At 35.6% G+C, this 26954-nt stretch overlaps 3 protein-coding genes across 6 annotated transcripts in view; 1 reads left to right on the top strand and 2 right to left on the bottom strand.

Moving 5' to 3' along the window:
- LOC132193131 (laminin subunit beta-1) overlaps nt 1-20398 on the bottom strand; it is a 29336-nt gene extending 8938 nt beyond the window's left edge. For 3 of the 4 annotated variants that reach the window (XM_059613542.1, XM_059613545.1, XM_059613546.1), the window contains exons 1-3: nt 2769-2948; nt 1270-1402; nt 88-129 (exon numbers count right to left, since the gene is read on the bottom strand). In XM_059613542.1, coding sequence (XP_059469525.1) covers nt 88-129; nt 1270-1321 — 94 coding nt within the window. In that variant the 5' untranslated portion in view covers nt 1322-1402; nt 2769-2948. Of the gene's footprint in view, nt 1-87; nt 130-1269; nt 1403-2768; nt 2949-19899; nt 20019-20220 lie in introns of those variants that run through there. The other variant, XM_059613544.1, reaches the window with a different exon arrangement.
- Nucleotides 4803-24861, top strand: LOC132193130 (uncharacterized). The gene is made up of 80 exons (XM_059613541.1): nt 4803-4931; nt 4993-5071; nt 5359-5594; nt 5739-5994; nt 6143-6207; nt 6259-6361; nt 6417-6661; nt 6713-6862; nt 6928-6967; nt 7125-7189; nt 7540-7642; nt 7706-7941; nt 7999-8118; nt 8173-8209; nt 8258-8322; nt 8377-8479; nt 8772-9019; nt 9223-9312; nt 9369-9405; nt 9455-9519; nt 9583-9685; nt 9741-9964; nt 10055-10159; nt 10225-10261; nt 10403-10467; nt 10516-10618; nt 10672-10916; nt 11045-11191; nt 11251-11287; nt 11340-11404; nt 11456-11558; nt 11809-12059; nt 12287-12412; nt 12631-12667; nt 12723-12899; nt 12947-13191; nt 13472-13570; nt 13622-13658; nt 13717-13787; nt 13841-13940; nt 14003-14247; nt 14300-14407; nt 14466-14502; nt 14562-14626; nt 14685-14787; nt 15202-15575; nt 16017-16053; nt 16112-16176; nt 16246-16348; nt 16439-16689; nt 16745-16864; nt 17276-17312; nt 17384-17448; nt 17502-17604; nt 17691-17944; nt 18393-18500; nt 18564-18600; nt 18662-18726; nt 18957-19059; nt 19114-19352; nt 19405-19509; nt 19726-19762; nt 21003-21067; nt 21126-21228; nt 21282-21526; nt 21599-21721; nt 21774-21810; nt 22173-22237; nt 22305-22407; nt 22503-22753; nt 22817-22945; nt 23003-23039; nt 23089-23153; nt 23209-23311; nt 23369-23616; nt 23671-23793; nt 23849-23882; nt 23933-24000; nt 24058-24160; nt 24216-24861. Exons 1-80 carry the CDS (start codon nt 4890-4892, stop codon nt 24467-24469), a joined length of 9579 nt encoding a protein of 3192 aa, XP_059469524.1. The 5' UTR covers nt 4803-4889; the 3' UTR covers nt 24470-24861.
- LOC132193133 (solute carrier family 25 member 3-like) lies at nt 24502-26954 on the bottom strand. The gene is made up of 7 exons (XM_059613549.1): nt 26735-26954; nt 25909-26075; nt 25712-25786; nt 25486-25647; nt 25253-25431; nt 25004-25191; nt 24502-24866 (listed from the first exon to the last, which is right to left on the bottom strand). Exons 1-7 carry the CDS (start codon nt 26862-26864, stop codon nt 24700-24702), a joined length of 1068 nt encoding a protein of 355 aa, XP_059469532.1. The 5' UTR covers nt 26865-26954; the 3' UTR covers nt 24502-24699.

Genomic DNA, 26954 nt, shown 5'->3' with positions numbered 1-26954 from the left:
ATAAAAAAATTAATCCTAAATAATTCCTGGAGGCCAATTTGAAATACAATTTTGCAAGATTTTCGTAATAAAATTTAAATTACTTACTATTTTTTCCTCTTTCCCTTTGGTACTGCGCAAACACCGAATCTGTAACAAAAAATATTTTTTTTCTTAAGATTCTTCAACACAAACTGAGGGACAAATACATCATGAAAAAATGTCGGAAAGTGAAAATATTCCTTTGGTTAACAGTGGACTTTGCTCAACAATGTATAATAGTGGGTTTGGTATGAGCTTGAATTGTCCTTCATTATTTTAATAAAGGGTGCCTTTGGTATGAGCAAATTATCATTTAAATTTAACTAGACCGCCAAACGCGCTCGGCATGTCGCTCGACAACCCACTCGGCAGCTCCATAAAAATTTTGTGATGTAATGAAGAAGTTACGTCATTTTAATTTCAGTTTTGTTCACATCTGCTTGCGTTCCCATAAAAAACATCGCAGCAGCAAAGAACTCTTCCCTTTGCTACGTGCCTCGAGACCGCACGCCACTTGAGCTTTGGCTGCAAAGAAATTTGACTCAAAACGATTCAAATAGTGATTGTATTATAATTAATTTCTTAATATTTTCAGAGTTAAAATAAAATTAAATTAACTGTTAAGTAAATCGTCCACTGATTCAAAAATAAAAAATTATTGAAAACACGAATTTCTTTTAAATTTGGTAAATGATTCAAATTGGCTGCCATCATTTTATTTATTTTAAATTTTGGTTTAAAATTTTCAAATTCTTCTGATAAAACAACAAGGCCAAAATCTTGAAGTCACGCAAAAAAATGTGATATATTTCAAACTCAATAAATTTTGCATTCTGAAATTTTTCTTTTGATCTTTTTTCTCATTATTATAAATTGAGTGTGAATTTAATGACTTCGGCTCTCAGACTCGTAAATTAGTATCCTTGGGAGCAGAGAGAAAAGGGAATTTAGTTGTCAGACTCTCTCACAGTCAATTTTCGTCCTCGAACTCTCTTTCAAAGCGCAGCCCAAACACAGATGGTGTGCATCTGTTGATTTCAAGATGTTGGCACAAAGGCACTGCCTCTTCCGAGAAGTGCAGCTATCTTTTAGACAGAAAGGGCCTTGTTGTTCCACAAGTTGCTGCGGGCTTATCAGCGTCACTCACTTCGACCAGTTTGGCCGAAATTTCGACAGGCAGTTTGAAAAATTTGGCACACCGAAATTTTTCAAACAACATAACTTTTTATACTGAAAAGGGTTTCTTACCTGCTAATAAAAGCACAAGGGTGATCCTATAAATACTGCCTAAAGGTAGCATGTTGAAGGGCGGTTTTCTGTTCAGTGAATGGAAAATGCCAAGATTTCAGTCACCAACTCAAACGGAATAGCATTTTTGGATCTGCAAGAAACAATAAGAAGAAAATCAATTAACATCTTTGAATGCTGAAGCTTTTTAATGCAAAGATAAATTTTTTTTAAAGAGAATAAATTATTCTCATGATTAACGTTATAATTATTGAGTTAAAATATAAATGATTAATTCATTTAAAATATTAAAATAAAATAATTATGTAATATAAGCCATTATCATTAATTTAATTTGACATTTAAAATAATTGGGTAAAAAAACTAGAATTATGCGGAGTTGTGAAAATAAATACATTTGATAATTTTAATAGATAACTATAAATATTCTTCGTAATTACTATATTTCAGTCCACGATTTTTTTTAAAAATTATTCAGACTATTCCTGTTAAGTCTTAAAAAATGGTGAATTTTGTTAGGAAAAATAATATTTAATAAATTATTGCTCTTCTTGCTGATTAAACGAACTAAGGAAACTTTTTAAATTTTGTTTTGAAGTTTAATGTAGTTGCAAAGGAATTTAATTGGTTTCATAAACAAGGGCAACTTTGCAATTTAATTTAACTTCGCATAAAGAACCATTTAAGCGATTGAAGTTTTAATTGAATAATTAAAAAACTGACAGCTGCAAAGGCCCATGGAAATTGGAAGCACAAAAGATTATGCTCGTTTCTAACTCTTTTACAAGAAGCACCGTGACCAATTGAAAATGCACATCCAGCTTTTGGTTGCATGGAGGCTTTTTTAGGTTCAGATAATTCATACAAATTGCATCAAGATAGAAAGAGGAGAGAGCAATTTAAAAGTGTGGGAATTCTAATTTATTAAAAATTGACAAAAAATAATATTGCAATTATTTAATTATAATAGGAAAAATGTTTTGAAAAATACACAAAATATAAAAAAATATAATATGTCTCCAAAAAATAATCTAATCTTTTTGCATTTTTAAAATTTGTAAAATGGAATAAAATCCTCTTAAATTTTAAAATATTCGATTAAAAAAATTATTCTTCAGAGAGATGTCTTCTACGTCACTAACAGAACAAAGGCCGGCAAAGAATCAGTTCAGTCTTGGCCTGACCCTTGGAAAAAGCCGAGTGGTATTTATGGCCTAGTGTTATTCTCCGTACGTAAAAGATAAACAATTTACTTAAGAAAATCTACCAAAAATAAATTAATTTTTCTTCACAAAAATTTAAAAGTCCCAAATTTTGACCCGTTTTCCCTAAATTTCTGAAAATAAGAATCGACGAAGTGGAGAAAATCAGAACGGCATCGCCAGAATACAATCGAGCGCTTCTCGGGCTCAACATTTTTTTGACAACACACATGGCGAGATCACCGGCGGCTCGGCGCATCTGTAAACTCTCGGTCCAATTTCGGGCGAAAAGCTCACCTGGCGTCGGCCAACGAGGAGGAGCAAGTCGGCTGTCGGGCGAAAAGTGCCCTCGCTGCACCGAATCGTCGAACTTGGGCCGCACACAATGGCTAAAAGTCAACAACACGGAGAGAGATTTCGGGCGAGAGACCGACGGTGTAAGGCACTCTCTCTCTTGCTCTCCCTCTCTCTCGTCTCTCTCTATTCTTTTATTTTTCTCTCCTCTCTGTTGGGCTGTTTCGGTTCTCCTCGCGACTTCTTCGAGTCCCGCGCCCCCTCTCCAGCCTCTCTCAATCATCGCAGCAGTCATCCTGCTCGAGATCCAGCGTCTCTCTTCCCCTATTCCCCTCGACTCATGATGGTCTCTCTTGAGAGAGAGTCTTTCCCTCGCTCATTGACTCGATACAATTAAAATTTATCTCACTGGAACGAAAATTCATCTAAAAATACAGTTATCAGAAAGCACTAAAGATTTTTAAAATTATATCAAATAATAATAATATAATATTGTCAAATGTAATTAAAAATTATTCACTAGTGGTTCTAGAGATGGAATTTTGATTTTTTTTCTTCAAATTTTATAAGGGAGAAATAAGAAAGATTAAAAAGGAAAAAATTCTTGCATTAAATTTTGAACTGTGTTACTATTGTGAACTCTTAAAACCACCTGTTATAGACCAAATTTAATAAAATTTCTTTAAGATAAATTAGTATTTGAAATTAAATTAATTTTTTACGCATCATTTCATTTATGTGCATTATTTTACACTTTTCAGCAATTTATATTTTACAAAAAAAAAATCGATGCCTCATGAATGCTTGGGAGTTTTGTGAAAAGCGGCGCCCTATTAATAAGATAAAGAGGAAGCTGAGAGCGGATGTTAATCGTATTAATTTTTATCTCGTTTGACTGAGGCCAAGATTGAACCAGCTCGAACAGCTTCCGTTATTCAGAGTTTCCGTCCTTCCTTTTGCCACGAAAATGAGGTAAATGAAACCTCAAAAGGATTTTTATTAAATTTTGCGCAAACAATCACGGAATATTAAATTTTCAATTTTGATGATAGCAAACACTATATCTTAAATAATGTAATTGAGATTTTGCCAGCTAAGTTACAATAAAAAAAATAATAAATCGTTACAATTAATTTACTTCACCACGTAATCTTTTTAATATTATTGTCATTGCAATCAGCTTTTTTTATATAAAGTTTTTTTAAACAGCCTTTACTGAATTATGTTCTAAAACAATTTAGCAGCGGGTCCTTCCAAATGAGCTAAATTCATACCCGTTCAGATATTAAATTGGCTAAATCAAATTTTTAAACTTTTCAGCAGAAATAAAAGTGCATTTTTCAAAATAAGCTTTTAAAAGACACAGCATACAAAATTTTAATGACTTGTACCGGAATAAAATTTTTAATATGCATTAAATCTCAATTGGCAGAATATTAAGGAACCATATTTTTCAAAATATTAGTCCAGTTTGGTCTAGTTTATTCGGCAGCTTTTACACAATTTTAATCTTGCTGCTTTTCCCTCAAAGGTTTTGATTTGTTTAGAAGTTAAACTACAATAATTTGAATTTCAAAATCTTTAATTTTTAATTTAATTGTGTGCAGTTAAAAATAAAAATTATTTATAAGAATAATAAGATATGAATCGCCAATGGACCCAAAATTCTTAGAAAACCATTTGGAGAGAATTTTAAATGAGATTCTTATTAATTTTACAAAATTGATCGACCTTACTTCAAAGGTGCTGAAAAAAAAACTTCAAATCAAATTTTGAAGTTTGGATATAATAAAGAAAATATTGAGTAAGGTTTGCATTTCAATTGGTAAAAAAATCAATAATGCACGCATTTAAAATACGTATATTTTTGTTGAAAAATATATTATTTATAATTCTGCCAAATTACGTAATAAATTATTACAAATTTCTAGCTTTTCGAGTGCACGTATTTCTAACTCGCACGCTGAAATTCGTCGCACGCGGCCCGAAACGAGAGCTGCGATCGAGGAGAGCGGATGCTTCGACCGGATATGTGATCGCGATGGAGCCGCGCGCTCGTGTATTCATGTGCGTCCTCAGCATGGAAAACTATGGCCTGAACTGTGTGCCCACACTTAAATATTAATGGATCTTCGACAAATAATTTCTGTGCAATTTCTGCTGCTGGTCTGTTTTTAAAATACTCCTGAAAAATGAGAACAAATAAAAATAATAATTTCCTTGGTAGATTTCTGCATTAGCGGACTCCGACAACGAATATGTCGATAATGGAGATACCAACGTTGACTCCAACTCTTACAATAATGGTAGCCGCTTTTTTTTTAAGTAAATCATTCAGGACAAAAAGAGGGTTCAATTGTGGCCTCAAATTAAGTCAAGAGCAAAACCCAATTTAAGTCTTTTTTAACATTCCATTGATTTGAAGTATTTCTGGTTATTTTGAGAAAATTTTACGGTTAATTTAATTAAAATAATCTTCCACAATATCATTTAATTTGTTATTAATTCGAAACTAAAGTTTCAATTTTTATTGAAAATTATGCTGGAAAATTCCCTGTTAAGACTTAAAAATATTTTAAACTTCAATTTGCAGAAACGTTGGTCTTGCTTAAAATAAACCGCCGCATCAACATAGAACGGACCTGCAACAACAGGCTAGAACAGCAGCGAGCCCAGAACCCTTCGTGGGGCATTGGGAATGGCGGGTGGTCAACGCAGCTTTTTTTCACTATTACGCCGCCCGTTTTCTTCTCGCGAACATTCACACCAACAGTTTTCATCCCCACAACACCAGGCCTCTACATTCCTCTCTCTACAATTTTTATAAAGGTGAAATTATCTGAAAAAAAAAAATCCTGAATTTGTATAAAATCTGTGCCAATGTGCGATGAAATATCACAGGAAATTTATGCGGACTGCAAATTTATAATTTAATAGGAAACTTCACAAATTCTTAGTATTTTTTTTATGTAGACAAAAAAGCCTAAAACGAAAAAGACGACAACGCCGAAACCCGTAAAAGGGAAAACAACCACTGAGGCGACGACGAAATCTGAAGACACAACGTCCGAAGAAACAACGTCAGTTACTTCGGAGGAAACAACCACGGTAGAGGCGGCCACTCCTGGCCCTTGCACACAGATTAACTGTCCCAGTTACAATTGCACCAAAGATAATGGAAAGTCGATTCCTCCGCTCTTCAGCAACAATGGCACTCAGTTTTTAGCAGGTATCACTACATTAAATTATCGAAATACTATTTTCTTTATGTTGGAAAATAGTGTGGAAATATAAAAAAAAAAAATTAGTAAAATTTTTGACTATTTTGAATTTTTAAAAATATATAAATTGTTTAAATGAAAAATTATATTTCTCAGCTCCGTCTCCAAACGGTCAACTCAGAATAACTTGTGGACAATTGTGGCTTTTTTCCACAAACCTGGTAAAGTAACAAAAAAATGTCAAATTCTTTTAATTTAATTTCTTCCTAAAGAAAAACTACACAGACGCAGCATCGACTTGCTGCTCTATGAGCATGACTTTGGCCACTTTGAAGAACAGCACGGAAATCAATTGCCTTTCTGAAATGGCTAAATGTTTGTTTATGATTTTCTTTTTTTAAATTTATAAATTTTAAAACTTGAGCAATAGACGATCAATTTTTTACGGATCAACCTCGGCTTTTCTGGACTTCGGGGGCATCATTTTCGTGCAACTACTCTTGGTGCCCGTCGAATGAGACGATTTCCCCAAACACCAACATCTGGATGTCCGGTTTTCCAAAAAGTTCCTTTGCCACCCCACCGAACCAAGACTGCGTTCGGGCGCTGATTGACAAGGGAAAGCTTTCCTTGAACACCGACTACTGTTCCGCGCTGAATTATTACATCTGCAAAGTAATATTATTTTTTTTCTACAAGTTATTCTGATAGTAAATTTTCAAAAAGGGTCCAGTGAGTCTGATCGAAAACCAGGCCCTAGTGAGCTCGTGGCCCACAACCCCCGCCGCCTCCACAACGCCCATCGCAACGACGACTACTGTCGCCCCATGCGTGACACAAAAGTGTCCTGAGGCTATGTGTAAAAGAGACACAAATGTAAAACTCTAACTGGAAAAATCAATGAAATAAATCATTAATATATTTCAAAATTCTATCCTTAGAGCTCGGTGTTTATAAACAACGCAGGGCAATTTTTAACAGGTAAATATCCCCAAAATAATGCCTTAATATTAAATTTTGTTGCAATTTGCAATATTTAAAACGATTTGCTTATTTGAACAAAGCCATACCACTTTATTTTAAGAAAGATTAAAAAAATTATAATAATGACACTTGAAAATACTACGAAAATTTATAGTCCCCGCAGCAAATGGTCAGCTGAAGATATCTTGTGGACGGCTTTACTTGTTTTCAACCAATGTGGTAATTATGATTCTTTTTGCTTACTGGCACCAATTTCTTACAACAATAGAAACCAATATTTGCGATTTTTGGAAGAAAAATTGAGTTTTTTGCCACAATTTTTTTTAAGGATATAAGGCCAAAATTATTTCCAATATTGGCTAAAAATCATGCTCTCATGATGCGATCCAAAAGATCTGAACTATTGCAGAACTTAAATTTTACTATAACTTATTTATTCAACGGATTTCCAACAATGTAAAAATGAATCCAATTGTTTGAATGCCAGTTTTCAATGGTGAAGTTAAGGGTTACTTTTGATCGTCCTCAAATATAAATAATTTTCACGGCAAATCTAAACAAAACCACAGAAAAGTTTGCCAGACGCGATATCGACGTGCTGCTCTATGGGAATGACGTTGGCGACTTTTGGTGACGTAGCAAAGCAAAATTGCGTTAACGACCTTGCAAACTGTGAGTTTTATAAAAAAAAAAATCATTTATTTTGTATAACAACAACCTTGATTATCCGCACAGTTGACCCGGACTTTGCCGTTTCTCGTCAGTTGTGGACTTCAGGGGCCACTTCTTTTTGCAGCCTTCGTTGGTGCACGACCAACATCAACGTGTCCAACGTGAACTGGATGGCAAACTACCCGAAACCGGTCGCGCCTGCACCACCTGACCAGGACTGCCTGCGATTGGTTTTAGGAAAGGGGGTCTCACTTTATAACACGGACTCATGCAATAATGTGAACAATTATGCTTGCGAGGTTAACAAATTTATTATTTAAAAACTAAAAAGAAAAAAATATTTGTAAAAAAATCAGGGAGACATCAGCCTTTTGCAGAGTACAGGGCAGGTGACAAACTGGCCTACGACAGGACCGACGATCACAACCGTCCCACCCTGTCCTGTTGTTTGTCCTTCATTCCAGTGCGCGAAAAATGTGAGCTTTTTTATTATTTTTATAAAAACCATGTGATATTGTTTAAATTTTCAGCCGGCATACTTCATTGCAAACAACTCTGTAATTAATGGTGAAAAAATTAAGTAATTTATTGCACGAAACTAATTCCCTTCTTTAGTGGCACCAAATTTCGGGATTTTAAAAGAAACCTGCGGGAAGTTGTATCTTTTCAGTAGAGCATCTGTAACATAAAATTAAAAGTTAAAAACCAATCAAAATTAATTTTTCCAATTAAAGGTTTCTCAAACAGAGGCAAGTGTGGCCTGTTGCGAAATAGGGATGTCGCTGTTGTCTTTGGATAACAAAGCTGAACAGGATTGCCTGCATAACTTAAACAATGGTAAAAAAAATCAGGACAATTTTGAAATGGCCATGGCTAATTTTGCTCGGCAGCCAAGTTAACATAAGATCTGCAAAATCAAGGGCGAAATCATCTTAAAATTAGCTAAAACTTACTAGCCAGGCTAGGCTTTTGAATCGCTCTCATTATATTGCAATAAAGTTCAAGAGAAAAACTTGAATTTTTTCATTAATGAGGGTGATCTACAAAAGTTAGTTTAGAAAATACCAGAGAAGCTAACTTTGCATGTGAAACTCCCTCTTCTTATAAATTAATTTAAATGATTTGGCAGTCGACATGATGTATTCGCCACGAGCATTCTGGACTTCGGGAAGTCAGCGAGGTTGTCCATTGAAATCATTCAAGTGGTGCTCGACAAATGAGTCTTGGGATCCTGGTACCCTGCAGTGGGCACCAGGCCAGCCCAACTACGCCAACGGAGTGCAGGATTGCATTCAGCTCACCATGAACCCTGGCGCGACAACCAATACCGTGCTCAACGACGAGTCCTGCTTCACACCTTTCAACTTCATTTGCAAGGTTTGAGACATAAAATAATGCCTGTACCCGAAGATTTCTTTTTGGATACGACTTTTATATCCATTCTGCCCATCAATCCTTTTGAAAATAATCATTTGTTTTCTCCTGTTAAGTTTTTAATGTAAGTAGGATTGTACTGATTGGATGAATAAAAAGCAACAACAAAATTAGGAACAATTTTTAAATTGATCAAAAAATTACAGGGGTCACCAAGCCTCCTTGGTACTGGCACCACTACAGCAGCACCACTGACGTGTAATGCTTCATGCCAGTACATGAGCTGTGAAAAAGACGTAAATTGAAAATCGTGCTGAAAAGACCAAATAAAGGCTAATATTCATTTTTTTAGCCCTCTTTGTACACACCAGATGGACGATATCTCTCAGGTGATTTAAAAAAACCTGAATCTCAAATAATATTCTTTTTATGTTTCAGTCAAAAACGAAACTGGCATAGTCAAAGCAGTCTGCGGACGATCAATTATATATGGAAATGAATTAGTAAGCTTTTGAAACATTTAAAGAAATAAAGAGCTTTTTTTTTAATTTTAATTCCTTTCTTAGAAATCATACCAAGATGCAATGAGATTTTGCTGTCAAGCACAAATGAAATTGCTCAGTTTTGAAACCTTTGACAAGTGGAGCTGTTTCTCATCAGAAATGATTGGTAAGAAATTCTCTCACCTTAGACAGAATTAAGTAAATAATGAATTTCTCTAAAGGTCGGAAATTCTGGGTTTCCGCCACCACCCGGAATTGTCCTCGAAACTATCGGTGGTGCTTGGAGAACCAGATGTCTTATGTGGGAGTAAACGATAGCTTTTGGCGTCCGGGACAGCCCCAGGACGGAGGAATTCTGGAATGCACTCAGGTCAACCTGACCATCACGGCGCAGAACTTTCTCAACGACGAATCTTGCATTTCAATGGCGTACGCAGCTTGTGAGGTGATTTTAATATTTAAATTCTTAAGACCTTTTTCTAATGAAAAATTATAATATAAATTCCAAAATAAAACATAATTTTTTGAAAACTAGGGCAGTCCAACGCTCTTGTCTTGGTACGTGACCACGACGCCTGCACCAACGCAAGATCCAAATAACTGTTCCCCAGTATGCCCTGCGCTGGTGTGCGAAAGAAATGTAATTGTGTTAAACAATTTTGAACAAAGAAATGCTAATTTTTTGAGAGAAAATTTAAATTTCAGCCAACGAACTACACGCGGGATGGAAAATTCATTAATGGTGCCATTTTAAATTTGATTTTAATATAATATTTTGAAATAAAATTCAAAATTTTTACATTTTTGAAAAAATAAAATTTAATATTATTATGGCTGACTTGTTTTTTATTTAATTTTATTTTAATCAAATTATACATTTCAGACACTACAATGTCAGGCTTTTTTAAAGAAACGTGTGGCAAACTTTACTTCTTCAGTTCATATCAAGTACCAAGTTTAGGTTTTTTTAATTATTCATTTACGCTTATTTTCTAGGCAAGTCATTTTGAAGCTTACAAAGCATGCTGCGACTTGGGTTTGCGATTGGTGAGCGTGGAAGATCAGTTCATGCACCAGTGTTTGGTCGATCTAAATAATGGTTCACAAATTTTGGAAATTTTATTCACCATTTCCCTAAATTTTATTACACAGCCCAGACAAAGTACACCGACAAGGTGTTTTGGACTTCAGGTAGTGACAAAGGATGCCCGTTTAAATTTAAATGGTGTTCGACGGGCTCTTGGTTTTCCAACGTCACGGTCAACTGGCTACCAGGACAGCCGAACGACGCCTACGGTGTGCAAGATTGCGTCCAGTTGACGCTCAGTGTCGGCTCGTGGATGAATAGTGCCTACAATGACGACCCTTGCTCCTTCACCTACTCTTTCATTTGCGAGGTTTGCGACTTGATTACGAACTAAAAATATATGTGCATTTTTGTAACTTTAAACCGAATCCTAAATTTATTTTTATTTAAATCCATTGTGACTGTTTTATTTTTTATTTTCAATTTCAATTTTTCTAGGGTGACCGTGCTCTGTACAAAGATAGCTCATTTTACCAAACAACGTCGACTTCAACAACCACGACAGCATCACCCGCAACAATTACAACTCCCTATAGTCCCTTCAATTGCGACACAATTTGTCCTTCGTTCACTTGCGAAAGAGATGTAAAAATTAAAAAAAAAAAACATATTTAATTTTTAATTAATTGAACTTTTGTAAACAGCCCTTCATATTCAGTTCAGATGGAAGATATTTAAACGGTAATTTGGTTTATTATTGATTTTATTTTTAGTGCGTTTTTTTCCTACGCAGCTTCTCGAATTTCGGGTGAAGTTCGCGAAACTTGTGGCAAGTTGTACTACTTCAGTCAAACTCAAGTTAGAAATTTAGACATGCATAGACTCTTTAAATAAAACTTAATTTAAAAGGAAACGTATGCAGACGCGGCTTCCACTTGTTGCGACATGGGCATGAGTTTGCTCTCGGTTGAGTCAAACGCTGAGCACCAGTGTTTGGTCAACACGAACACATGTACGTATTATTTCACGAGGAGCCATGGGGGCAAAGGGACATTTAATGACCGGCGGCCTAATATTTACATTTATGAGCCTAAATTAATTATAAAATCTAATTTGAATAAAAATCTTGTAGAGAAAATATTTCCAACTGAAAAGTTGATAATGAAATTTTTACTGAATTTTTCAATTTTTAATTTTTCCACTTGAAAAATGTATCCTACAGTATCCTTGATGGTTTCTGCTTGACTTTGCTAAATTTTCAGTCAACACCCGATACGTGAACAAAATTTTCTGGACTTCTGGCAGTCAACGCGGGTGTCCCTTCAACTTCCAGTGGTGCACTGCACCCGTAAAAATGTCTTTCACGTCCACTTCTATCGCCTGGCTTCCCGGTCAACCAAATAACTTGAATGGCGTGCAGGACTGTGTCCAACTGACCCTAAACGCGGTCAACATAAGCAGCAATGGATATAATGACGAACCATGCGCCTACGCCAATTATTACATTTGCGAGGTGAAATTCCCCAGAGGAGAGATTAATGAATTCAAACCATATTTTTAGATTGATTCAATTAGATAGCAATTTATCTTTTTTTTTTTTTTTTTTAAAAAACTCGATTTCACTAAGAATTGATATAAAATTAATTAATTTTTTAATAACTATAAGAAAGACATCCTTGGATATTTTTATACTAAATTAATCCAGCAAATTACACAAAAACTCTTATATTTAATTCACAGGGCGATACCAATTTGTTGTGGAAGGCCACGACAGTCTCTACCTCAACGACAACCTCAGCACCAACAACTTTGACCACCACTCCGGTGTGCAACGCTGTTTGCCCGCAAACAAATTGTGATAAAGACGTAATCAATAATTCAACATTTCGGTTAATCTCATTCTATTCATATTTAATAATAATAATTTATCTAAATTCAAGCAAAAATATGAATTAAAAATTAACGCATAAGAAAATTAAAGCCACGTTTAATCTTGTTGAAACAAATTGAAATAGACAAATTGATTTTTATACAAGTTTAAGCTCGATTTTAATTTATTAAAACTTTAATAATTTTCTTTAAAGGCAAAAATGTTCACTCCAGATGGAAAATACTTGAGTGGTAATGAAATTGAGAAACAAACTTTTTTATTTAGAAATTAATGATAATTTAAAAGATTATGTGACCACCTCAAATACAGTCGGAATTTTGGCTGAAACTTGTGGCAGGATTTACTATTTCGGCACCAAATTGGTCTCATCTTCCGAAGCAAACGCAATTTGCTGCTCAATGGGAATGACCGCTGTTGCAGTGGAAACTTTTGACGAGAACAAATGCATCGCGGAAGTTTATGGTGAATTTCCATTTTTTTTAAATCAAATTTTATGTTTAAATTTCCAGGTACATTGGGCCTGCCGACCAGAATCTACTGGACGTCGGCCAGTCAGAAAGGATGCAATCTTTCCTTCAAATGGTGCTCGTCAAACATCACTTTTGGTCGGACTTCCATAAATTGGTTGCAAGGACAGCCGAACAATTTGTACGGGGTTCAAGATTGCGTCCAAATGTCTCTGACGCAGGGCACTTCTGCATCCGCGACCTTCAATGATGATCCGTGTTCTTACTCTTACTATTACACTTGCGAGGTGAGAGATTTCAAATTTTAAAAAATAATTTGATACCGTCAAAGATTCTCGAACAATTACATGGATTTTTTTTAAGAATATTTACGTAGAGGTTTTTGTTCAAAAGATTGCATTTGAATTATTTTTCTTTCTTTGTATTTAAATTTTAAATACTAAAAAAAAATTACAAATATTAGTTTGTAATAAAAAAAGATTTAAACAATACTAAAGCCTGGAAGTTTACAAGCTCTTATTCTAGTTTTAATTAAATCACTAAACCTTTATTAATTATTTTTCCAAGGGTTCCCCAGCATTATTATGGAAAAACAGCAACACAACAACAACAACCACAGTTGCTCCGTGTGTGGCAAGCTGTCCTCAAGTTAACTGCGACAGAGACGTGAAAATTTTTTTGAATCATAATACACTTAAATTAACTGTTTGATTTCAGTTCCGAGTTTTTACGTCTGACGGAAAATATTTAAACGGTAAGTTAATTATAATCATATTGATCGAGATTTAATTTTTAGAATATTCCCATTTCAGAGCAAGCTTTGTCAGCTTCTGGCGTATTGAGTCAAAGTTGTGGAAAACTTTATTTCTACGGAAACAGGATGGTTGCGAAATTGCAAATAAATAAAGAGCACGCATTAAATTTTGTATAAATCAGGTCAGCGCCAGTGACGCCAACTACTACTGTTGCACAATGGGAATGACTTCCGTCGCCGTGGAAACTGGCGAGGAAAATAAATGCATTGCCACTAGTTATTGTATTAATTTAAAAAAAAAAGTACAAAGTTGTGTACAAAATACTAATTTGTTTAAACTTCAGCTCAAACTGGTCTTCCGAGTCGGTTTTACTGGACTTCAGCCAGCCAGAAGGGTTGCAATTTGTACTTCAAGTGGTGCTCTTCGAACATCACTTTCGGACCAACCTCCATTAATTGGCTCCAGGGTCAGCCGAACAACCTGAACGGAGTGCAGGATTGCGTTCAAATGACCCTGGCGGCTTCCAACACCCCACTGGCCTCCTTCAACGACGACCCTTGCACTTACGCCTACTACTATTTGTGCGAGGTAAAAATTGCTCGCAGTTTTAAGGGAAAAACTAATTCATTTAAATTAATAGGGCAGTCTATCACTACTGCAAAGGAGCGAAAATCTTGAACAATCGACCACACCTTCAACTCAATCAAACTGCGCTGCTACTTGTCCATCAGTTTTTTGTGAAAAAGATGTAAAAGGAAACATTATTTGTAAAAATTTTTATAATTTGTTAATTTATTATTTCTTAGCCTTCCTTATACACATCTGATGGGAAATTTCTCGCAGGTTTTTAATAAACAATTTTTTTAATTTATTATTTTTTAATTAAAAATGTTTTTTTGCAGTTCCATCGCCAATTGGAGTGGTCAAAGAAGCCTGTGGGAAAGTTTACTTATTTTCATACATACAGGTATTTTTGTAAAATATAAAAATTCTTATCATTTAAAGCAAATATGAACTATATAAAGGTGACCCAAAGTGATGCTGCAACAATCTGCTGCGAAGCTGGAATGAATTTGGTATCGATCGAGACATTTGCAGAGCACGAGTGCTTAACTCAGCTTAATAACGGTAATAAAGAGAGCAATCAAAGAAATTCTAAGTAAGAGGCAACATTTGGAGTGATTCATAAAAACTTGGGTGAAAGTAGCGTTCCATTGAGATCATTAAAGAAAAAAAATCCTATTAAATACAGTATATAAGTGATCCATTTCAAGATAATAGTCAGCAACATATAATTTAAAACTTGACTGGGACAACTATGAGCTAATTTTGTAAATATTTTCATAATAATTCTAGTTTCCTATTTCATTTTTCTAATTTTAGAAGAGAAGCTTCAGTAACAAATGTTTTACATCCATCATAAAATATTGAAAATTTTCATTTATATTTAAAATGAAAATAAAAAATGTTATGATCCTTTAAGATTAAAAATTTGCCAAAACAAATGGTCGGTCTCAACTGATCTTGACGATTTTTTTTAAGTTGACATGCGCTACTCGAGCAAAATGCACTGGACCTCCGGCAATCAGAAGGGGTGTCCGTTCAACTTCCGTTGGTGCCCCTCGAACAACACTTTCTCAAACTCGAGCATCAACTGGCTGGCTGGACAACCCAACAATCTGAACGGCATCCAAGATTGCGTGCAGCTGTTGCTGACCACCGGTGTGTGGACGGCGAGCGCGTTCATCGACGAGGCGTGCACTTACTCTAATTACTTCATCTGCGAGGCTGATCGGACCGTCCTGCAAAGTTACGCCTCCACGACCCCTCAGCCTACGTTGGTGACCACCACTGCCAATCCAGCAATGGTCACCAGCTGCCTGCCCAGTTGCCCGTCATTCATCTGCGATAGAGACGTAAAATTTCAATAACAAAAATATAACTTCCTGTCTTAGTTATTTTTTTTCCATTTAATTTTTAATTGAGTGCGTTTTTGTTTTTACTACTTGTAATTCTGACACTGATTGGCAAAACCGAACTTTTGCAAAGATTTCCAACTTTTTAATTTGAAAATTTTCAAAACAGGAATTATTAATTTTTTTTAATAATTTAAATTCCAAAATGAAGGCAAACAGTAACACTAAAAACGTGACTCTTTTGCTTATTGAAAGCTTTTGGCCCTCATATTGGGGTGTATTATTTTTTAAATAACGATTCATAAATTTTAGATGTAAAAAGAAAATGCTTAAAGCTTGGCATTTAAAACTCGCTCAGTTTACAAATTTCACGTGTTATTTTTTAAATCAAAGTTTATGATTTTATGAGACTCATTTTGGGGAAACTGCTTATTTTTTCAGCCCACGTTTTTCACTGCTGATGGACAGTTCTTAGCTGGTATTTTTTTTAATTCTAAGACTAAACAAAAATTACTAAATTTCCCAATCATATCTAGTTCCACCAGGAATTGGTTCAGTGCAGGAAATTTGTGGAAACTTATACTTCTTTAGTACTAATCAGGTAAATATAACATAATTTATTAATAATGGCAAACTGATTTTTAAAAACTCAAATGACAACAAAAATAAGCTTTCATATGCAAACGCTGGCGCTGCCTGTTGTGATTTGGGGATGTCTCTGGTCAGTGTTGAAAGCTGGAATGAGCACATGTGTCTCACCGATTTGAATAATGGTATTTAAAAATATTTCCAAATTATTCGTGTACTCTTTAAAAGTCTCACTATCTACAGATTTTGTTTATATTATAAATTGAACCTTTTAGCCAATATGAAAATAAACGGCCGTTCGTACTGGACGTCAGGAAGTCAACAAAGCTGCCCTTTCAACTTCAAATGGTGCACCTCACCAAACAACACGTTCTTCTACAACTCGTCCATAAACTGGTTGGCCGGACAACCCAACAACGCTTTCAACGCGCAGGGCTGCGTTCAGATGACCCTGGCAACAGGACCGGCGACGTCAACCACTTATGACGATCAGCCGTGCTCTTTTGTCAATTATTTCATTTGCGAGGTATTTTTTGGCGATTTTTAAATTATTTTCAAAATTAAAATTGTAAACAATTCAGGGCAGTCGGCTGCTTTTACAAGCAAACGCAAACAGAACCACGGTTTCGCCAACAACCACAACCGCCAGTCCTTCCACTTCATGTTTACCAAAGTGTCCATCTTACGCTTGCAATCGAAATGTAAGTTTTGTTGAAAATTTAGTTTAATTTGAAAATATAATTCAGACATAAAGATCAACGACGCCAAATTTTTTATTGCCGAATGTGAAAAAGAAAAAAAAGAAAAATTAGCGAAATTTCAGGCAAAAAAATTTGCACCGTTAACTGATTTAAATCTAACAATTTGCCTTTTCAAGCAAAAGGATTTGATTAAGTTCAAGTTCATTTAGTGGGTAAAAGGTGAATTTTTTTACCACAATTTTTTAGTGGGTCTTGAAAATTTCGTTTTCCGTAAAAACTTTATTAAAATATTGCCAGTGTGATAAATCCTAAAAATATTCTGACTTATGGAAGCTGGAAACCAATTTTACAGACGATTTTAATTCATTCTCATTATTATTTAAATCATCTAATTAAATCGTTTTATTCCAGCCCACTTATTTTACACCAGATGGTCTATTTTTAAATGGTACAGTATAAACAATTTGGATTTTAATTTATTAATATATTTCCTATAAAAATTATATAAAAAATATATAGTTCAATCGTCAACTGGAATTTTGCGCGACACGTGTGGAAAAGTGTACTTCTTTGGAAACAACTTTGTAATTTGAATAGAAATTTCCAGTTTTATATTTTGACATAAACAAAATTTCAGCTAGACTATACGACCGCCGCCTCAACTTGCTGCGAAATGGGTATGGTGCTGTTGAGCGTGGAAACGTCCACCGAGCACCAGTGTCTGTCAAATCTGAACAACGGTAACTATGCAACCTGCTCTGCACGACAGTCCCGCCAGTTGCATACCTTCCTCCTTGATACAAAAATTTTCACTTTATCTCCACAGTTGACATGTTGTGGAGCAGACGGAATTTTTGGACTGCGGGCAGCGACTTGAACTGCCCATTCAACTTCAAATGGTGCACCTCGCCGAACAACAACTCGTATTTCCAAAACACGACCATCAACTGGGCAACAGGGCAGCCCAACAACGCGTTCGGACAGCAGTATTGTGTTCAGCTCTCGCTTGCGACTGGATTTGCTACGGCCAGCACGTACGACGATCAGCCGTGCAATTTCCTCACCTACTTCGCGTGCGAGGTAAATTTCAAATTTTAATTTAATTTGAGGAATTCTATTTGGATAATAAAACAGATATCAAAAAGTAAATTAAGAAGAATTTAAGCAAAATAAGCAGTTATTAAAATGCATAAAAAAATTATAGCTTTGATAAAAGAGGTTTAAAAATAATTATTATTATAGTAAATAGTTTGTCGCCATTATTTCAGAGCAATAATGAGTTGAAAAAGATATAAAAATCAAGTATTTACTAGAATTAACATTGGAAATTTAGAAAATAACAGAAAATCGCACAAATATTAATATTGTTTTCTGTTCAGTTTTGTTATTTAAAAAACACCATTCGTTTTTGTTATCTTGACTCGTGATTTGAGATTTAATTTGTTCTCTCAGAACAGTTGAAATAAAATGATAAACTGGCTAAAATCTGCAATCCAAACTAAATATTTTATGCTTTTTAACAACAAAGGGTGACCTTACGTTGCTGCAAAAGTATGGGCAAAACTTGACAACCACTACAATAGCTCCAACTACCACCTGCAAACCAAAATGTCCTAGTTATCAATGCGAGCGTGATGTGAGTGATTGATTTTTTTTTTATTTTTTTATTTTTTTTTTTAATAAAACTGTTCAAAAATAGCCTTCACTTTTCACAACTGACGGGAGATTCCTCAACGGTAAAATAAATTTGATATTTTTTTGATTAACTAATTTTGAAATTTCCACTGAAATCAACAGTTCCTACAGAGTTCGGTATTTTGAGACAAAGTTGCGGGAGATTGTATTTCTTTTCAAAAATTCAGGTTAGCTTAAAATTTTATTATGGTATGTATTCCAATATTTATTAGGTTTTCAATCTATCTTATTTCATATTATGAAAGCTATTCTAGAATGAATTTAATCAGAGATACTGAAATTTAGTAAATGAACTTTTTTCCTTTGAAACATGATGTAATTTCAATTTTTAATAATTAATTGGCACTCTACTGTATCATTTTAATACAGTAAGAATAATTACCAAAACAAATTTCAGGACTCCTTTGTAAATTCCGCGGCGTCTTGTTGCGATCTAGGAATGTCCCTCCTCAGTGTTGAGACCCAATACGAGCACCAATGCCTGACCGACCTGAACAACCGTTGGTCACTATTTGCCTATCCCTTCGCTTAAAAACAAAATCCTGATTTTTTAGAGGACATGAAGTTCTCGAACAAATATCACTGGACTGCAGGCAGCGACACTGGCTGCCCTTTCAACTTTTTTTGGTGCACAACAAACGTGGCCGTTCCGTCCATCAACTGGATGGCCGGACAGCCCAACAATGCTTTCGGCCTCCAAGACTGCATTCAACTGGCGCTGACCACAGGCACAGCCTTGACCAGCACATACGACGACCAGCCGTGCACTTTTGCCAATTATTTTATCTGCGAGGTGAGGACGCGATATTCAAAAATTTTTAATAAAAACCTTAATTTTTTAATAGGGAGATCCGATTCTTTTGTCCAACACCAGCTTGATCACAACCACGACGCAGCCTCCGACCACCGTTTGTTTGCCTTCTTGCCCAACTTACATTTGCGATAGAGATGTAATTATAAGAACTGTCGTTTTAAACTTTTATTATAGAGCAAAATGACGCCCTTTCAAATTAAATTATCAATTTTAATTATGTTCATTTTCTTCCTAGTAATTTTCCTCTTGATAAAACTGTATTTTCAACTCTTTAAATATATTGTTAATTTAAATAATATACTCCATTGACCTTTCTTCTTTTGCTGATTATTACTTTTGAAAATATTTTCAGCCAACATACTTCACAGCCGACGGGAGATTTTTAAATCGTAAGTTTTGCACTCAAAAATCCATTAGTATAAAAATAGGTAAAATCGATGAAAATTTTAAATGGGAAACACCTTTGTTCCCTATTTTTTTTCAAATATATCAATTCGTTGATATGCATAAAATGACGAGTCCCTACCTTTATTTCAGTGACCGTATTCTTTCTTCATAGTTTTTTTGGCGTTCACAGTAGTGGATTTTTTCAATGCTCCGAGTTATATGATTGATGTCTCCCTAGTTTGAGGGTCGTCGAGTGCACTGAAATCATTAAAATAAATTAAGAAAAGTTAAAATTAATATTAAACAATCAATGCAGAGCCTAAAATCTTTTCAAGCTGGCACTGCAATTCCATAAAAAATATTATTTTTCCCAGAGGATTTTTAGTTCTCCTCTCTCATTGTCAGTATTTAAAAATTCAAAATTATTCTCACAAATTATGACAAGTCTGAATAAATTTACCTAATTTATGAGTGTTTCAAAAGACAAGCAAGTTGACTCGATTTGTAACGCACTCAGCCACTTTGTCTTGATCGCGACTTTTTCACTCTGTTTTCGGCGGCAGTCTCTGGATTTTCTCAATTTTTTTAACAATGAGTTCCGGCGCAATCAAATAATGTAGTCAATAAGTCACACACGAACCGAGAATAAAGCCAAAATAAGGCAAAAACTGAAAACGACACCACAACAAATTGTTTATTATGTTCACTTGCACTAATTGCTCCGCTCCAGCTGAAACTGCTGGAAGCGGGAATTTCAGCCAATCAGGGACCGTTTCCATCAAAGCTTTTGAAAAACTCGCTTGGTGGCACCAGCAAAGGGCGCGCTTAGAACACGTGCATTACATTACAAATGTCAATGCGTATTTAATTTTTTTTATCGGTATTGCATCGCAAACTATATTTTTGCACGATCTTGCAAAATTTGCAAATTGGGGAAATTTTCTAGAGACATCAGTTATTTTGAAACAAGGCTAAGTAATACTTCCGGAACTTATTTATACGACTTATATAAAGGGATGATGCTGCTCAAGCGCATAGTGTGTTACATTTTTCCCTGAGTAAATTAATTAAGTTGATGAGTCAAAAATTAAGATGTGACAAAATTTTTTTTTAATGAAACAGCATTTACAACATTTAATATTTTTTTTTATATTTGTATCTAAAAATTATATAAAAGAGGTTCCATTTAATAATGTCTTCATAAAAATTAGAAAATGAATTTTATATTTTTTCCACTCACAGTTCCTTCAAATGTTGGATTTGTACGAGAAACGTGTGGCAAACTCTACTTATTCAGCACAATTCAAGTAAGAAAATTTGTTTGTTTTCTTTACATTATGATTTATTTTTTCATTAAATTTACAGCTTAATTACGCAGACGCGGCTGCCGCTTGTTGCGACGCGGGAATGACTCTTTTATCAGTGGAAACCGCTGCGGAACACGACTGCCTAGTGAATTTGAACAATGGTAGTGCTTTGTTATTAATTACTTTGATTTTCATAATTTTTCTCTCCGTAAAGCTGACATGCGCTACTCGAACCGAATCTTTTGGACTTCGGGCAGCGACCAAGCCTGTCCGTTTAATTTCAAGTGGTGCACGTCGACGTCGTTTTTCTCCAACAACAGCATCAATTGGCAACTCGGCCAGCCCAACAACGGCAGGGGTCTGCAAGACTGCGTGCAGGTGACCCTTAACACCGGGTCGTCAGCGCTGACCAATTATAATGACGAGTATTGTTCTTTCGTCAGCTACTTCATGTGCGAGGTAGACAAGAAATGAACAATAAAAATGAAAATATCGCATAATTATTTCATGTTTTTTTTTTTACTCACAAAGGGCGATCGTTTGCTTTTGCAAAGCAACGCTCCTTCCACAACACCACAACCTACCACGACCACTACGACTGTTCCAACCACTATTTGCACACCAAAGTGTCCAGCATACACATGTGAAAGAGATGTATTTTTTTTTTATTAATCAAGAAGAAAATCTTATGCTTTTATTTTCACAGCCATCATTATTCTCTGCTGATGGCAAATCCCTTGTCAGTAAGTATATGAAATAATAATAAAAATTTTAATAACTAAAGAAGTAAAGAACAATTTTTTTCTACTAAAATATGTAAAGTAGGTTCTTTAAATTTTAAACTATTTATTTGAACAAAACAAGTGAGGCTCTCTAATTTTTCAAAATAATTTTACATATCCAAAATATATTGCCGATGTTAAAAAATGCCATTACCTCAGTACGCGGAAGGACAAAAAATTTATTAAATTCAAGAACACAAGACCAATCCTAAAACTCATAAAAGAATTCTTAATTTGTTAATTCAAAAAATAGAAACTGAAAAAATATCTATATAAGAGATAAAAAATAATTTATTTGGCATAATTTTTCCCCTTTTTTACAGTACCTTCTTCTTATGGCTTCTTGAAAGAGACTTGTGGACGTCTTTATTTTATTGGCATAACACAGGTTTTTTTCCATACTTTAATTTTATATAATTTAAAAATTATCTATTAATCGATTTTTAAAAATACAGGAGATTTATGCAGATGCCTTGTCCTACTGTTGCGACTATGGCATGACCTTGTTGAGTGTGGAGTCGAGTGCTGAGCACCAGTGTCTATCAGATTTGAATAATGGTATATATAGTTGAGGAGATTAAATTCAACCAATTTAATGAATTGGAGGCTGAATTTGATATAATAAATAATTTAATAACAACTAATTTTAAAAGGTGACGCGAGCATGAAGTACTCGAACCGCATTTTTTGGACTTCGGGAAGCGACCAGAACTGCGCTTTCAACTTTCGATGGTGCTCGACTGGTGGATTTTTCGGCAACTCGTCACTTAACTGGGCCTCCGGACAGCCCAACAACGGCAGAGGTATTCAAGATTGCGTCCAACTTACGCTGAACACCGGCGTGGCCACCAACAGCGTCTACAACGACGAGTCCTGCTCATTTGTCAGCTACTACATTTGCGAAGTGAAGAAATTAATTTCAAATAAATATTTAATTTAATAATATGTTTAATAATTTTTAATTAAGGGTGACCGGGCGTTGTTGACAAATGCAAATTCGGTGACGTCTATTACATCCACTACGACTACCACTTCAACCACCACAAGACCGTGCACGTCTCCAGTTTGTGCGAGCAATTTTGTGTGTGATAAAGACGTAGGGATTAAAATATTCCATGATATAATTTCCAAATAACCAAAACTTGATTTCAAGCCGACACTTTTCACATCTGATGGAAGATATTTAAATGGTTCGCTGAAATTTTATCTGAATTAAAATGAATTAATTTCCCTTTTCAGTTCCAATTTCAGTTGGATATTTGAAGGAAATATGTGGAAAACTTTATATGTTCAGTACAACCCAAGTAGGATTTTTTAATAATTTTTATGTGAATAAAAAAATTAAATTATTTCTTCAAGGCTACATTTCTAAATGCCCTTTCTTTATGTTGCGACGTTTCTATGGAACTGCTCAGCGTGGAGAGCACTATTGAACACACATGCATCACTGATATAAATAATAGTTTAAAATTTTCATTTGTGATTAAAAAAATCAAATATATAATACAAATATCATTAGATGAATTACGATTCAATAACCGAGCACACTGGACGTCCGGGACAGACGCCGGATGTCCGATGCGGTTCCAGTGGTGCACTGGAGCCAGACAGACTTTCACAAACACGTCCATCACCTGGGGTTTTGGGCAGCCGGACAACCAGTTTGGAATTGAGGAATGCGTCCAATGGAATTTGAACACCGGTGCCTGGACAACTAGCACCTTTTCAGATGTGCCTTGCAACAACTTTTATTACTACATTTGCGAGGTTCTGTGCATAATTTGTTTCGGAAAATTAATAAACAACGGTAAAAAATTACAGGGTGACCCAGCGCTTCTCCTAAAGAACGCAGTAACAACAACCTCAACGTCCACGACTACCGCTCCAACAACCACAACAGCGTGTCAAAGTCCTCTTTGCTCGATTCCTTCTTGCAATATAGATGTAAGAATGTAAAGAAAAAAATTAAAAATCAAAAATAAATAAATAAATTTTCCAGACGAATTATGTTAATGCCGATGGAAGCTTGAAACGTAATTATTGAGAATTTTTAAACTTTTTTGACTTATTTTACTTTTTATAGCAATTCCAAGTTCCATTGGCTATGTGAAGTATGCGTGTGGCCGGCGCTATTTCTTCAGTACCCTTCAAGTATGCATATTACTTATATAAAAAATTCTATAAAAATAATTAAAAAAAAAAAAATAGAGAATAAAAACTGATGCAGCCCTGATTTGCTGCGTCCTTGGAATGAAGCTAGTTAGCATAGAGACAAATGCAGAACTGACCTGTCTCTCAAATTTAAATAAGGGTGAGTATTTTTCTAATACTAAAATGGGAACCATTTTTTGTTTTTTAAATTTTAGCCGATGCCAATTTGAATTCCAGCCAGTTCTACTTGACTTCAGGCACGGACGAAAATTGCCCCTACAAATACACGTGGTGCGGCACGAACACAAAATTTTCGGACACCGCCTGGTACACGGGTCAACCTGATAAGTACCTGCCACCTGAAAATTGCATCATTGTCGCTCTGAATATTGACACGGCGACACAGAGAGGCTATAGCGGCCTGCTTGACACTTCTTGCAATACAAACTTTAATTTTATATGCGAGTAATTTTTTGCAGTATTTTGTAAAATTAAATAGAGTCGTAATTTTTTTTTCTGATCCAACGCAAATTAAATTTATTTCGACCTAACATTTTCGCGTGACGATTGAGCCTGACCGCTAGGGTGGCTACGACTAGTGAGAACTGCTTGGCAGGATGCTGGAATGGCCCTTCTAGAGGACAGATCAGAGCCAGCCTAACTCGGTGTGATTTCCAAAAATTTGGAGTTTGTGCTTGTTTAGGAAGCCTGTGCGGCGGCCAGCTTCTTCTTCAGGGACTCGGGCATCTCAGGTGGGGGAGGACGGGGCATTCGCAGCCAGACCTTGACAGCGTCGTAGATGAACCATTGGGCGGCAGTCAGGGTACCGATCATCACAATCCTAGGCGCCAATCCCTTCCAGAGACCTGCGAAAATATAAAAATCGTTTCATTAAAAAAATATAGTTTTGATTCAAATAGGAATAATTGGAAACAATAAATTTCCCTTATTAATTTTCTATCTTAAATAAAATGTATTTTTCTGGGAAATTTTTTGTTCTTACCCATCATTCCAAGTTTCTTGGCCACATCAATGGCAGACGAGCCCTTCTCCTGGTTCAGTTTGGAAACGACAGTGTCGGCGGGGTGAGACACGATCGCACAGAAGACACCTGCAATGTAGCCAGCTGCGAATGTGACCACAAGCTGCTCTCCCTTTGTGCATTCGGCTCTGGGCTTTGGCACGACAAACCTGCAGAAATATCAAAATTATTTTAAAATTATATTTATTTCATTTTAAATTGGTGACGCACTTGTAAATGAGTTCGACGGTGCGCTCGAAGCAGGCGAACTTCATCATTGTGTAAGGGATCTGTCGCATCCACAAGGGCACCAAACCCTTGTAGAAGGCGCCCATACCCTCGTTCTTGTACATCAAAGGAAGGGCCTCGCGCAGAGTTCCGACAAATCCGGGAGTTGTTTGGATTTTAACCTAGAACGGAATTTTTTATTTAAAAGCATAAACTTGGAAATAATTTTCTCCAACCTTCGCCGCCTCCATCGGGCTGAGAGCAATGTCGGCGAAAAATTCAGCGCTGGCAGACGCGGCCAAGTAGAGCCACGTGCGGTAGAGGTAGGAGTTTTCCTCGCCGATCACGCCAGAATAAAACACTTTGAATACCTCATACAATCCAAATTTGCACAAGCCCTGAAGATTTTACATACAAAAAATTAAAATTGAGGAGTTTCTTGAAATTTAAAAATTTCCATACCTGAGCGGAATATCCAAAGAAGGTTGGTGCCCATCCCTTGCCCAATCCTCGGGTGCCATCCTCAGCAAGGGTGACCTGAATTAATAAATTGAAATGAAATAAAAAGAAAAATGAGAAAAGACGCAATATATTATTTTTACATTTCATAAGCTGTGATTTACACCAGCAATTTAATCATGATTATTTTATTTTTTTACCTTGAAACCATGGACGACAGACTGATACTTGGCAGGGTTGACCTGGATACGGCACTTGACCAGATCAAGAGGAACAATGCCGGTATGTGTGATACCACAGGAAAGAATACCGCCCAAACCGCACAGGGCAAAGTATTTTGAGGAGCCGAACTCGCAGCTGTCACCTTCTGCAAAACAGAATAATTTTTTTTTTATTATTTTCAAATTTTACAATAGTTAAATTGAAAAAGATATAAAAGTATATATAGATTTTTATGGAGAGGTACCATTTGGGAGCAACTATAATAATCTTTATTTATTTGAACCCAAGAATTTATTTTATTTAAAACTTTTGTTCAACTAGCTCTCATAATGCAATGGCATTGCCAAAGTTCATTGCAATTAGCGCCGGATTATTAGGTCGGTGCATTATTTTTAAATTGAATGTTGCGTGGCTTTGGTTACATCAGCACGCGGCGTGGCGTTCGCCGCCACACGTCACTTTTTTGTGGGACTCCTGCCAAGAAAAATGGTCGCAAGGAAGGTCAGAAAAAAGTGCTTAAAATAGTTATCCTGTCGGCTGGATTCTAATCTCGTGTGGAACTATTTGCAAATGAAGAAAAACCGAAATGTCGTTTCATTTTTTATAAATTAATTTTAGTGTCAGGTAACATTTGACAATTGTAACAATTCAAAATTTCATTAGTTTTAAAAGAGAATTTCTCATTTGTATCCAAGAATTTAAAAAGAACAAACAGATACTTACTTGTTTGCTATTTTAATTTGGAATGATTTTCAACAAGGATGACGATGGATTCTGGAAAGTGCTTTATGAAATTATAAATACCTGCGATAGCAGCGGCGGCGATTGTCCGTCCTGGAACGAGGGTCTTCATTTCTGCGGGCTCGCATTTCGCAGTTTGCACAGGACCCGTGAAGGGGCTGTTTTTGGATACTTCTAGGAAGGTGCTCCACATGGTCAGGTGTCACGCAGGACAAACACACAAGGTCGTTCGCTCGGTCGGATCAGATCGAGTGGACGAGACGAAGAGAGCAGCGCTAAAGCA

This window comes from Neocloeon triangulifer, unplaced genomic scaffold, assembly GCF_031216515.1.
Source record: "Neocloeon triangulifer isolate White Clay Creek 2 clone unplaced genomic scaffold, ASM3121651v1 ptg000003l, whole genome shotgun sequence".
Lineage (NCBI taxonomy): Eukaryota > Metazoa > Arthropoda > Insecta > Ephemeroptera > Baetidae > Neocloeon > Neocloeon triangulifer.
The sequence above is the reverse complement of the archived record's forward strand: the minus strand, read 5'-3'. Positions and strand labels throughout refer to the sequence as shown.

Coding starts and splice junctions, on each gene's coding strand:
- LOC132193130 (XM_059613541.1), top strand. CDS start 4,890: ATGGATCTTCGACAAATAATTTCTGTGCAATTTCTGCTGCTG. Junction 11,405..11,455: donor ACTACTTCAGTCAAACTCAA/GTTAGAAATTTA, acceptor TTAATTTAAAAG/GAAACGTATGCAGACGCGGC. Junction 23,312..23,368: donor CATCACTGATATAAATAATA/GTTTAAAATTTT, acceptor AAATATCATTAG/ATGAATTACGATTCAATAAC.
- LOC132193133 (XM_059613549.1), bottom strand. CDS start 26,864: ATGTGGAGCACCTTCCTAGAAGTATCCAAAAACAGCCCCTTCACGGGT. Junction 26,076..26,734: donor CGCCGCCGCTGCTATCGCAG/GTATTTATAATT, acceptor TCTGTTTTGCAG/AAGGTGACAGCTGCGAGTTC. Junction 25,432..25,485: donor GCCCGATGGAGGCGGCGAAG/GTTGGAGAAAAT, acceptor ATTCCGTTCTAG/GTTAAAATCCAAACAACTCC.